Genomic DNA, 12,786 nt, shown 5'->3' on the forward strand with positions numbered 1-12,786 from the left:
CAAAATATAAGGGGGAAAGGTTACTTTGTTTCTTTTGATTAGTTTTAAAGTATCACTGTCACTCTTTAAAGTTGCTGTTCCCACAGTAGCTATTTATCAACCAATATGTTAATTATATAATCAAAAGCCACACTATCAAAACAGAGATCGAAAACTGAACTGAAAATTCACAAGCATTTACAGAAGAAGAAAAGTCAGCCATAATTTAGAGACAGAAGCTGCCACTGGAAACATGCAAGAGAAAGGGCACAGCCTTTGAAAGAGGGAGCACGTATGAAGCATCTCTTTCTCAACTGTTAATGCCAGCTTGCTTGCAGGGCTTGTTCAGCTGTACTGGAAGCTACCCTTGGCTATTTCCACCTGGGTCAGCATGCACAATCCGCTTGGTTTTGCTTTCTTCCCAGCAACTGCACCATTATGCATAGATAGTTGGGAGCAACTTTCAAAGCAACTGTATGAACTTTGCAAATGAGTGGGTTGCTTTAATGAGTAGACATGAGGTGCTTTGTAAAACATGTTTAAAGACTTTGCAAGCTCTCTTAGGTAAGCGTTCTTGGGACAGAAGCAATGTGAGGTTTCATGACTGAGAAAGCTCTTCCATACCTGATGTGCTGGTGATACTTAATTCACTGCTTGTGCTCTCCAGAGATGGGCTTGAGGTTCTTTTCTTGTGGCCTGAACCAGAACAAAAAATAATAAAGTTGGATGAAGCCCATCACTTCATTATAGTGTCTACAGGATGAATTGAGAGATCAGTGCTAAAACAAAAAGGGTTATCCAGTCTGGAGAAATATCTTATATTGTTGGGCTGGCTTAGAGAACTCATATGGAGAATTCTGTAAGTTGCTCTATGTTAGGATATTCTGTACAATTTGTCTAATTTGTAGAAATTCTTATTTCACACACTGGCCTCATATGCTAACTTCATGGCAGCACAGCCTGTCTACAGTCTACAGACTGTGCAAATACAGGGTATAACATAGGAGAAGGAACATTTAAAACACGCTGCCCTGCAACAAAATGTTTTACAACAACAGTTTAGCTCATACTTTTTCCTCTATGATTGACTGATTGATTTATACATCACATTTATTAGCCTATATTGTCTATAAGGCATAATTTTTTATTACATATCATGTGCTAGTATAATTATACACACAGAACCACGGCTAGTTCCCACCCTGTTCTTTAACCTCTGCAGTACTAAGTGGCAATTTTCTTCTTATTTCTAAGAAGCAAATTCACTTTTAAATTCAGCTGCAGTAAACACAACTTGATTGTCTTGGACAGAGCAAGCTCCTTCTTAAACATTTCCAAACAGTATTTCCAACCCAGCTATTCTGGGTGTTTGGATTAATTGGAGCCTTTTGCTGAAGGAGAGATAGGGAGATAGGAATTTGATCCCAAACATTTGAGCTCCACAGAGCCTATTCAGAAGCATCCCCTACTCTTTTCATTTTATTTGTCTTGCACCTATATCTATAGTGAATACTGACCATAGCGTAATTTATTTTCTCATAATGAATATTAGATACCCCCAGTTTAAGATTCAAGTTACGAATGAAGAAGATGGCCTTGAGGGACAGAAAGAAGATCCGCTACCAAGGCCACGACCAGATAAACGAAATATGTGCTCTGGCCAAGAAAGTGGTTTGCGAAAATGCCTCAGACAGCAGCCCCACCCCCAATTCTCATGAAGATAAAAGAGGGAGCAAAGAAAACACATTCAGACTTGCAAGATTGATGTCAGCCTTATAAGGCAGACCAAACTAAGAAACAGACACCGTGCAGACCTAAAGCTACTTTTATTAGAACAGCTATAATAACAGAATCGTGCAGGCCTCAGTGTGCTACATTCCTCCCTCTTTTATCTTCATGAGAATTACGGATGGGGCTGCTGTCTGAGGCATTTTCGCAAACCACTTTCTTGGCCTGGGCACAAGTTTCGTTTATCTGGTCGTGGCCTTGGTAGCGGATCTTCCTTCTGTCCTGCAAGGCCATCTTCTTTATTCACTACAGATATATAGCATAAATAAATAATCAGAATCTCATACAGGCATGAGGTTCTGAATGGCAGAAGCAACAATACATCTGTGACAGTAATTTAAGGCTCTTAGCTGTTTCTACCACTTTACCTGGCTTTCGTCTCTGAGACTGAGTATGCTTCTTCAAGGAGGATGCTTTGGTTAAATTATAGTTTATTCTAGTTGGAGCACGATGACTACCTGCAAAAACACCATTATGTTGTTGCATGATTGTCACTTTATCACAACATATATTAGATGAAAGCAAAAAAATATATAGACAGGCATTTCCGTCACTAAGTGATGCAGTTGTAAAGCCAGACGTCACGTGACTGCATTGCTTAGCGCCCGCAATCCCAGCAATTCCCCTTGCCATCGTCAAGCAAATTTCACCAGTCATTAACCGAGGACCCACCTCAATCCAAGCCATTTTGGGATTAGTCCCTCCCAGCCCTGGGTCTCAGTAGGGTAAGGGACTGCCTCCAACACCCCCATCCATCTATCTTCCTCCCCATCTCTGCCATTTTGGCCACCCTGCACCCTGCCTTGCAGGGCAGCAAGCAGCCCGAGAACCACGTGGCTCTGGGGCTACAAGAAGCCTCTGAGCCGCAGCACAGCACAAAGCTGCAGCCGCCCCAGCCCAGCTGCACAAAGCTGCACGAAGTCACACAAAGCCACCCCAGGAACCATTTGTTCACCCAGCTGCCTTCTCTCCCAGTTCCCTGCACTGACCTTTCGCCTTTTGTGCCCAGCCCCTGCAGCTGAAGCAGAAGCGTCTCGCTGCTTTTGCTGTCTCCTTTTTGGACCCAGCTTCTCCAGCAAACTTTTCCTGCACGTGGCTCCCTGAGCCTTTGTAAAGCTGCAGTGACTTTGGAGAGCCTTTACAAAATCAGCACAGCTTTCCAAAGGCTCAGGGAGCCAAGCGGAGGAAAAGTTCACTGAAGAAGCTGGGTCCAAAAAGGAAACAGCAAAGGCAGCGAGGCACTTCTGCTTCGGCCACAGGGACTGGGCACAGAAGGCAAAAGGTCGGTGCAGGGAACTGGGAGAGAAGGCAGCTGGGTGAACAATCATTCCTGGGGCAGCTTCACACAGCTGCAGCTTCGTGCTGTGCTGCGGCTCAGGGGCTTCTTGCAGCCCCAAAGCCACGCAGTTCTGGGGTTGCTTGCCACCCCACAAGGCAGGATGCAGGGCAGCCAAAAAGGCATAGTGGGTGGAGGATAGGCAGGTGAGGGAGAGTTGAAGCACCCCTGCGGTCATAAGTATGGGCAGGCTACCAGGCACCTGAATTTTGATCATGTGACTGTGGGGGCACTGCAACAGCTGTAACTTTGGGCACAGGTTGTAAGTCTCTTCGTTAAGTGCCGTTGTAACTTCGAACAGTCACTGAATGAATGGTCATAAGTCAAGGACTACCTATATTAGCGTTAAGATACTTTATGTGAACTCACTGTTTCATTTTTTGGTGGAAAATCTAGGAGCTTTGTTTCTCAGAATGCCATATGTTTCTGGGGATTTTCGGAGAAGAAATGGCAGACTGAAGACAGCTCTGCAAAAAGTGGAGCCGACAACTGTGGTGGAACGAAGAGCCGGTGAGTAGACTGGCTCTCCAATAATTCCTCTCCAGACAAGGAGAAAACTTGAGATCGCCCGCAAGTGTTCCAGACAGTTGCACCTCACAAGGAGACCACAAGACAGCGGCCTCAGACAGGTTTAGAGCTCTGGGAGACAATGGAATAGCCATCTTGCTCAAACCGTGGTCAGTGCCTTATAAAGAATCCTTCCCATGGGAAAATGCTTTTGTTTTGATTTAAAAAAATAATAATAAGACAAGACTTTAAAAACTGGACACTAGAGGGAACTAGAAGGAACTAAAGATTACAATTAAAGAAAAAGAAACTCAAATTCGACTTACAATTACAGATTGAAGCAAAATATTTTAACATTGGACATACTGAAGGATATTTTTGAACAATGGCATCAGAAGTTAATTTTAATAATTATTAATTTAAAAAATTAACAATTTTAATAGTGTCTGCCTCTATAGTTAGATTGTGTTTAGATGTTATGGAAGAGGAACAAGTTCTACCTGACAAGATGGAGACTGAATTGAAAGTGGATTTTGAAACAAACTGGCTAATGTCTTAATAATTAAAAAGGATATACAAACAACAAACCAAGGGAGTGACCTGGATAATTTTCCTTTATTGAATTTACAAAAGAGGCTTGTTAAAATTTTGAGGAATTTTGTGCGATGGGACAAAGAAGAAATGAAGAGAAATTAAATCCTACAACAATATTTGAATGAACTAAAGATTAAGACTGTTAGAAGTAAAAGGAAGGAATGTAAAGTTGGTTTATTTGATCAAGGCTAAAATAGTACGTTGTTATCTCTGGTAACCCTTAATGGACTTTTGCTGACATCAGGAGTGAAATGATGAGGTTTTATGGATTTGTTTATAGATAAGAGATGGGATATGGGAAGAAGAGATTGTTTGTTATATTTTAAGAGAAGGCAATAAGTTACTAAAATTGTTTATACTTGTTGTGATGAAGGTGGGAAGTCACTTCTTTTTATATTTATTTTTCTTTACTATATTCTTATTTTTTCTTTCATTTCTATTTCTCCTATTTTTTTCCTTTTTTATTTCTTCTCTGCACCTTCTACTTTTTATTCTTTTAGGGTTTTTTTCCTATTTATATTAGTTTTTATTGTTGTAATTATAATGCTTAATAAAATTACTATAAAAAAAAAGAATGCCATATACTTCTGAAATGACTTTTGAAAGAGAGCAATGGGGATGCATGGCAAATAAGCTAAGAAAAAGACACAGAGAAACTCTGGAAGTTGCCAAATGACCACCAAAAAGGAGGAATATAAAAGAATATCTTCAGTCCTAGCCTCCAGAATAGGTTCTCTAAATCATAGGAAAAAGAGTTGCAAATTTTGATAGTCTTCTGCATTATATATTTGGAGTCTCTATTCTGGTAATTCTCCTTACAGCTTCTTTCTTTAAAGCAGAAACACGGCTGCATCATGTGATGCAGCTCAGCCAGAAGTATGAAAGCTTATCATAACCCAGGCTTGGACCAATATCCTGATTCACTGCTGCCTTCTTTTCAGAAACTTCTAAAACTTTCTCTCGCATATGCTTGGAGAAGACAAATGATCATAACATATCAGCCCACTGATACTTGGGGCACATCATACAATAAGCTTAGAGGACTAAATAGGAGAGAGAACATTCTGTGATACATTGCAAATTCACAGCACTGCTGAATCTCCTATTCTTTTCCAAAGCAACTTTATTTTGTGTATTCATGTGTACATGTATCTATTTCCTGATTTTCTCCACACTAGGATATAAAACTGTTTCTTCTTAAACTCTCACTAATAGAAGCACCTGTCCTTTTTTGTCAGTTTAAGAATGAGTGAAATCTCTCGTGATTCTTACCTGTATTTTTGTTGCTGAGCACTATTCTGTGCCGCCACTGAGCTTCAGAAAGATACTTGGAGAACTGCTGCACACGGCAGTTAAAGCTCTCCCTATTTATAGACAAATTCAAGCAATCCAGCAGAGCCAGTTCCAACTTAGGGATGTGTTGTGAATCCCACACAAAGGAATCCTCAATTTCTTTCAGATGCTCCAGGAGCATTTTGAGAAATATCTCCAATGTTACGTCATCTGCTAGAAATCCATAGATATCACTAGTGAAGTGTTTCAAATCCAGATAGCTCAACCCAAAGGAATCACAATTTTTGTTATTTGATTCCAAACTGAATGACATTTGGGTGCTCTTGCACTCCTGGGGTGCAGAGGAAGAGTGCACATGGGCTCTCATTACAGGACTGACAGCGTGCTGAGGACTTGCTGAAGCGGATGAATCTTGGCTAGTACAACACTCTGCTTTCTTGCCCAAATGTTTTTTTTTCTTGAAGCCAGTGTCTTCTGCATTATCTTCTTCTTGTGGATTGTCACCATAGAGGTCACTCGAGGAGATAAAGAGCAAAGAGAATATGTTCTCCAGGAGTTCCAGTCGTAGAGGAGCGGGTACACTTCTTAAATAATTCCGACACTTGGAGAGATAGTGAGGAAAGAGACTTGCATAATCTATATCTGTAAAGAGAAAACAATTAAATAAACAGGTTCAGTATTGTTCTCCAATCAACAGCTCTGTTTGAGAACCAAGTAGCTGAAGTGTCATTAAAAAAATAAACTTGGCAGTTTTTCCCATAATGTAGTTCCCTGTGATAAACAAACATTATACCCATTTCCTCACTTCTACCTAGTATGAGAGAAATTGTACAGCCTGAGGATCCTGGAAGGGGGAAAGAGCCAGAGGGAGACATATTCATCCTAAGACTGGTTAAGTGGACTAAGCCAAACAGACACAAGCAGCCCAAATACAGCTTTGAGATTAAGAATTATTCATAAGGAAGAGAAAGGTTAAACTGCAGAACCTTCTTTGTTGTACCCTGGGAGCTGGGCATAGCTGTAGGAGAAGGAGTTAAGTTCAATGAAATGGAGAACATTCTGAAATTAAGGGAAATTTGAGACCTAAGTGTCTGATTCTTCTACTTACTCATAAAGTATATTTTCTGCAAAGCAGGTCTCTTCTAAACTTTTAAAACTTAATGTTTGACCTTTTTAACAGAAATGCCCACACCTTTAGAAATAGAGGTTTATAATTAATTGCAGACTGAGAATCTAGAAGTTGCCATTTTAACACACCTGGTGTGCACTAGGTTGGGGAAAGCTGGACTAAATGGTATCATCCAGGTTACAGAATAGCACCAGTGAGCATAAAGAGTGCCCTGTACTTTTTCTCTGCAGAATGTAGTTATCCTCTCCTGTAATTAAAAGTTGCTCCCCAAATGCCTGGACTCACAGGAATACCATCACAAATACATAGATTGGATAAAGGACAGCATCCAACGTTATCATCAGAACACTAGGACAACCGATAACACTTGCAATGACTACCACTGAATTCTCACTGCTTAAGATTCTGAACAAAGCCATTCAAAATAGAAAGCTCACTGCAGAAAGAAGTAAATGCACAATAAATAAAAAGCAACATGAAATTTAGTTAGCAGTCACAGGTACCACGAGACCTGGACGAAGAGGTTGATTGGGAAATTCGTTCTGCTCCAGAAGTTCATTAGGGAGCTCAGAGACAAAGTAGCTTGCACAATGTCTGCAGTTTGAGCCTCTGTGTGCTTTGACACACAGTGCATAGACGGCATACTTCATGGCACAAAATGCCTGGAAAAGAGTAAGATTGCGTTGTTGACTCAAAAGACTAGCATCTGGCATCACTGCTGAATCTGAAACAGAAGAGGACACACAAAAACTAGCCATTAGTTAACCTTGGCATGCATGATTTTTAAGTCTCAACAGCTACTTGAGGTAATAACTAACTAATAAGTTAATAGTTTTAGGACAAAATCCTATAGACAGTGGTCCTGCATCCCAAGGACCAGGGGTTCCTTTGGTTTCTTCTCTATGAAATAGGAGTAGTAGTTCTGATCTCAAAGTGGGAAAGCCCACATTGTACCCTGCACCATCCCTTACCAGCCAAAGCCAGTTTTTCCTGGCAGTTTCCAATATCAAGAAGGCCTCAAAGAAGCCATGGCAAGGCAAAGATGGCCAGTACAACATTAAAACACAGGATACAACGTTAAACAATTAAAGCAAAGAAGAAATTTTGGTCAACTCTATTACATTTTACAAGTACATGTTTTACCTGGAACTTCTGTGTACTTAGCTGGAGTTTTCTGGAAAAGCTCAATTACTGCTTCCTCATTCAAGGCCAAGAGGTCTGTAAGATGGTAGAGAAGGTAAAGGGAAGAATGGCACTCCAAACTGTGCAAGTGCTGCAGAAGAATCTTCTCTGGGATGCAATTACTATACAAGAAAGTAAGCATAGTTTGAAAGTCAGCAAATGCTGGCTTCACCTCTGGATTTTTTTTAGATAAGAATACACAACATTCCCAAAGTTGATTTAAGTTAATTTGCATAGTGTCTTTTTTTAGCCTTTAGTTTCAAGAACAATTTAAGCAACTTGTAGAATGCAAATACATTTAGTGACAAAGGCAGCCCTATATGTATTGCTGTTCTACAAAATGGTTTGTTCACTAGCAGGAGCCCAAGGAGTGTATATGATTCACCAAGAGTTTAACTCTGCAATACAGCTGCACCAAACGTTGATCCCATCACAGTACATGCAGTGAATAAATCTGCTTAAGTGAGCAATGATGATGGAGATAGGGTCCTTCACAGATAACACAAATAGAACAGCTAAACCAGAGTAGCTGAATGGAGGAATGGATATATTCACACTAGGTGAAATTAGATAAGAGAGCTGAGAATTGTACAGATTGCAGCCACACCCAGATATAGTTTTCAACCCTTTCTACTCACAGCTACAGACAGAGGCCAAGCAAGCACATGCTAATCGATATTACTATCATTATATTTCAACACAAATTTGCTTGACTGTGGGGGAAGATCTTTCACCAAAGAATTAAGCCAAGTATTCCCATGCTGTGTTACCTATTCTGCTGTATGCACCACTCAAGAACCTCCACCTGGGCACACAACTCATCACAGAAGTCTTTTAGTACGGAATCGTTGTAGAGACCCTGTTAAAAACAAAGGGGGAGGGGGAGAAGTCATCTTCTTTTATCCTTGCCCCAAAAACAAGTAAGTGAGCACATTCTCTGACTTCTCTTTCAAGAAACAGACTAGGGTCAAAAGAGAGAAGCGTTGTGCTTTCCTCCCATGGACGGTGATGTTTGACTTGCCTGAGACTTGTGTAGGGTCTGCAGCAGCATCTTTGCTGATTCTAAGCTGCAACACTGAGTCCAACCAAGCAGTATCAGGAGGCGACTGAGGTAGCTGAATTCCTGTCTCAGTAAACCGCTGAGACTTGAGAAGTCTTCCCTTTTCAGTAAAGTTAATGCTGTAATCTATAGGGGGAAAAATGACTTCTTTATTCTAAGACTGTGGAATGCTAAAGCTGGAAGTATGGCTGGTGGCTGTAAAGCGAAGGTGTAGGTTTAATATGCCAGAAAAACTTCCTGTAGATAAAATCACATCCACACTTTCTGACTTACATTTGAACTCTTTTGTTCATAAAGTATAAATTGGTGTCATCTACAAGAGTGTGTATGAAAATAGGAAAACGTAAGTTGGAGAGAGCTGCGTGTTATGCCCCAATCCATGATAATAATGGAAGACCCAAAGACGAGTCTGGGAGAAAACAGCGTTAACGTTCTGAATAGGTATGATCCAGGAAAAACCTACTCTGGAGTAGTTTTGAAATGTATATAGGAGATTAAGGAAAAAGCTCATTTACAGAAATGCATTTACTTGTATGGAGCTGAGTCCAGAAGTATCCACTGTAGGGTTATGCAGTATTCAGCAATTCTGGAACAATCCATTCCAGAGAACTGTGGACTGTTCTTTTTCCAATCTGGACCATGCCAAACTGCCAGCATGGGATGGATGCTGACCCATTTCTAATGTTAATAAATTATGAGTCTCTCCAGTTTCTAACTATAGAATTAAAGATGTGCACCACCATATTTTTTGTCTCAGGCAGCAAAATAACTTGGGCCAGCCCAGGTTTAGTTCTGAAACAGGAGTATTTACACAATTAACTTGTTCAATTTTTCTTACAGCTCATTATGAATTTACCAGAATTTGTTCCAAAAAGTGTTTGTTGCTGCTAAGATAGTAGAAATAAGCAGCTTTCCAAGAATAAGCCTGCTCATGATCCAAGAACAGTGCCATCACTGCCCGCTCAGCATCCAACTGTTCAGATGTACCTGAAATATTCAGAACTGTAATTAGTTTCATATATGGCCAAGATACAGGGGACTTATACTGGCAGTGAAAGGAATGTTGTTGTGGTTGCTGTTGTTTTAAATCTTGGTGCTTGCAATAGCAGCAAGTTCATTACATAAGATACAATTTGCACAAACACAGGAAGCAGGAATAAGAGCAGCTGTCCTTTCCCTACTACAGTCAACTCTGTATTGTTGACCAACTATGTTAGTGATAAAGATACTAAATGGAAAGATCTCACACACAAGCTTCAATAAATCTATCAGCTTGGGATAAATGGTTCAAACCATCCGTATGCACATCAGCTATCAATAAATGGTTCAAACCATCCTTATGCACTATTCTTCATTAGACCAGCAATTTATGATTTCTTCAGCTGATCTAAACGATATACCCTTCTTACTCACCCTACGCAAGGACCAGAGTTTAGTCCCCTTCAAATCATCGTACAGGTAGTCCCCAGGTTAAGAATGCCCAGTTTATGGATGACCCACAGTTAAGAATGGAGCCTATTGTAGCAATACTTGAGTTAAATACACAATGATTTGAGTTAAATACACAATAGTTCAAATTCATTACACAATACTACTTATACAGTATTATACAATAATCCTGTTCCAGCTTACATACAAAGTTGACTTAAGGACAGACCTTGGGAAAGGAACTTGTTCTTAAACTGGGGACTACCTGTATCAAGGATGGGCAACCCATAGTCTCCATGAGGTTCTCCCCAGCATATCACAATTGTGCCCTTGAAATTCAGGAGCAAAATGGCCAATTTTCAGTACTGCAACTACTTTTTCTCACTAAAATAAGAGTGGAAGCGGGTAAACTCTGGTAGGTAGATTGCATTAATTTCTAACCTAAAACAATCTCAAGCAGGTTCAAAGTTGTGCTACAAAAATTCAACCATTTTGCTATCAAATTCTGGTGTGTAGAGTGATTTTGATTTGTTTTAGGGAAGGGGGAGGTTAAGGATAGAATTTGAAATGACTTCCTATTCTATTCCATCCTTAATTCTGCCCCTCCCCTCCCCTCCCCTCCCCACAAAGTAGGTTGAAAAAAATACGTCCCTTCTTGTGACATATCACCAAACCCTTCCTATCACAATCAGCCCTCCATCTGCTCAGGAAGTGAATGGCGGCCTCCAAGGCTCCAGTAATTGCTGCAGATTCTTCAGCCTTTCAGCATCACTCCAGATAATCTGGAGGGCGGGGACCACCCAGAATCCTGGCGAGGGCTGGATGATGCCCTTTGGCCACAATGTGCAGTTAGGGCTTAGACCATACAACTAAACCAACCTTTCCCTGGTGACTTCTGCCCCAGCAATTTCTCTCTCATCTTCTCAGTAAATACACTGCCAAAGAGAATAAGCAAGGCATGGCTGTCTTTTCGCAGCAGGCAGCTGAGTAGCCTCTCCTCCCTAAGGGGACTCTGCTCAACCCAGCAAGCATCCAGAAGTTCTCTGCAGAGAAGCCGCAGCTCTCTCGTCTGACTTTCCACCTTCAAATTCAACATGCTCAGGGCGTTATATATTTCGTCAGCAACCTTGCTCCCCTCTCTCTCCAGTAACTCTGGATTTAGCTGAAGACGCTTCAAATATTTGAGTGAATCCCAAAGAAAGCCAACAAAAATGTTCTGCGGCAAACCACTTTGTATTACTGAAGAGCTACTTTCCACAGGATCACGCTGAAGAAGTTCCAATATGGCTTGCAATTTCCGGGGAGCCTGTAAGAGCATTTTTTGAAGAGTAGACATCACCTCCACACCAAATTTCTGTACTGAACCATCTCTTTGTTTCCTGTGCAAGAAATGGCTCTCTTCAAATGCTTCATAAAGTTCCTAAAGGGGGAAAAATAGCTAGATAAGAACATTTTCCTCCATAAACATATATGATATGAAAAATATATAAAATACAAAGTAATGATCAAATACATTGACTCAATGGAGATGAGAAAAAAAAAAAACCCTAGACGCCTAGAAGCCAGTACCTGTCTGTAAACATCTATGGCTTTGGCAGTTGGTAATGTTGCAGTTAGCCAGATTCCCTGGTCCAGCCCTGTGATTATGAGACAGCTGCCTCTGGTCTGCCTATTCACCAAAGGTACCATTACAGCATCAGAGGAACAAGAAGATGAGTTGAAGGCTTCCCTGGTTTCCTCCAGGACCACAAGAAATCTTCATGGCATCAGAGAGTATGGCAGAGGAAACCACTTAGTTCTTCAACTAATCTTGCACTTGCAGCTACTTAACACCAATGACACTTAGATGGTACCTTTCTGAATCTAGCACCATCTAAATGTGCTGGACTATAATACCTAGACAGTGGTTTGGAATTAATGAGAATTCTAATTCAACCCCTCAGGATAACACACAGTGGAAAGCTACACTGTGATTAGATGCTCTCATTGGGATAAATAATCAGGTATCAAACAAACTCTTGGAAGATTGCAGTGTCATTGTCATTTCTGTGCCAGATTGAAATGTTAACTCCCATTTTCCACAACCCCAATGGTTTTGAAGTACAAGAAGGGTTGCAGTGGGACAGGGATGACTACAAAGAGCCACATAATGAAGACTGCCTTAGTCTTAAGAATTCCCACAGTCTCCAACTGTTTTGTAGGCTCAGCAGGTTCAAGTCCACCCTCAGCCATGATGATGATGATGATGATGAGGAGGAGGAGGAGGAGGAGCCTTCGAGTCAGTGTTGACTCTTGGCAACTGCCTGAACAAGTCCCTGCAGTTTTCTTGGCAAGGTTTTCTTTGGAAGTGGTGTGCCCTTGCCTCCTTCCTAGGGCTGAGAGAGAGTGACCGGCCCAAGGTCACCCAGCTGGCTTTGTGCCTAAGGTGGGACTAGAACTCACGGTCTCCCAAATTCTAGCCTGATGCCTTAACCACTGCACTAAACTGGC

General features: G+C 41.0%; 1 protein-coding gene across 3 annotated transcripts in view; it reads right to left on the reverse strand.

The window, feature by feature from the left end:
* The window catches only part of ZFYVE26 (zinc finger FYVE-type containing 26), a 48,710-nt gene that overhangs the window by 29,664 nt on the left and 6,260 nt on the right, over window positions 1-12,786 (reverse strand). For all 3 annotated transcript variants that reach the window (XM_088145614.1, XM_088145613.1, XM_088145615.1), the window contains exons 5-13: window positions 11,176-11,716; window positions 9,725-9,855; window positions 8,830-8,994; window positions 8,579-8,667; window positions 7,770-7,930; window positions 7,138-7,350; window positions 5,477-6,139; window positions 2,136-2,225; window positions 604-675 (exon numbers count right to left, since the gene is read on the reverse strand). In XM_088145614.1, coding sequence (XP_088001740.1) covers window positions 604-675; window positions 2,136-2,225; window positions 5,477-6,139; window positions 7,138-7,350; window positions 7,770-7,930; window positions 8,579-8,667; window positions 8,830-8,994; window positions 9,725-9,855; window positions 11,176-11,716 — 2,125 coding nt within the window. The remainder of the gene's footprint in view (window positions 1-603; window positions 676-2,135; window positions 2,226-5,476; window positions 6,140-7,137; window positions 7,351-7,769; window positions 7,931-8,578; window positions 8,668-8,829; window positions 8,995-9,724; window positions 9,856-11,175; window positions 11,717-12,786) is intronic.

Source organism: Python bivittatus, unplaced genomic scaffold (assembly GCF_059951505.1).
Source record: "Python bivittatus isolate LINGU-HERP-01145 unplaced genomic scaffold, Pbiv_v1 ctg000480_np1212, whole genome shotgun sequence".
Classification (NCBI taxonomy): Eukaryota; Metazoa; Chordata; class Lepidosauria; order Squamata; family Pythonidae; genus Python; species Python bivittatus.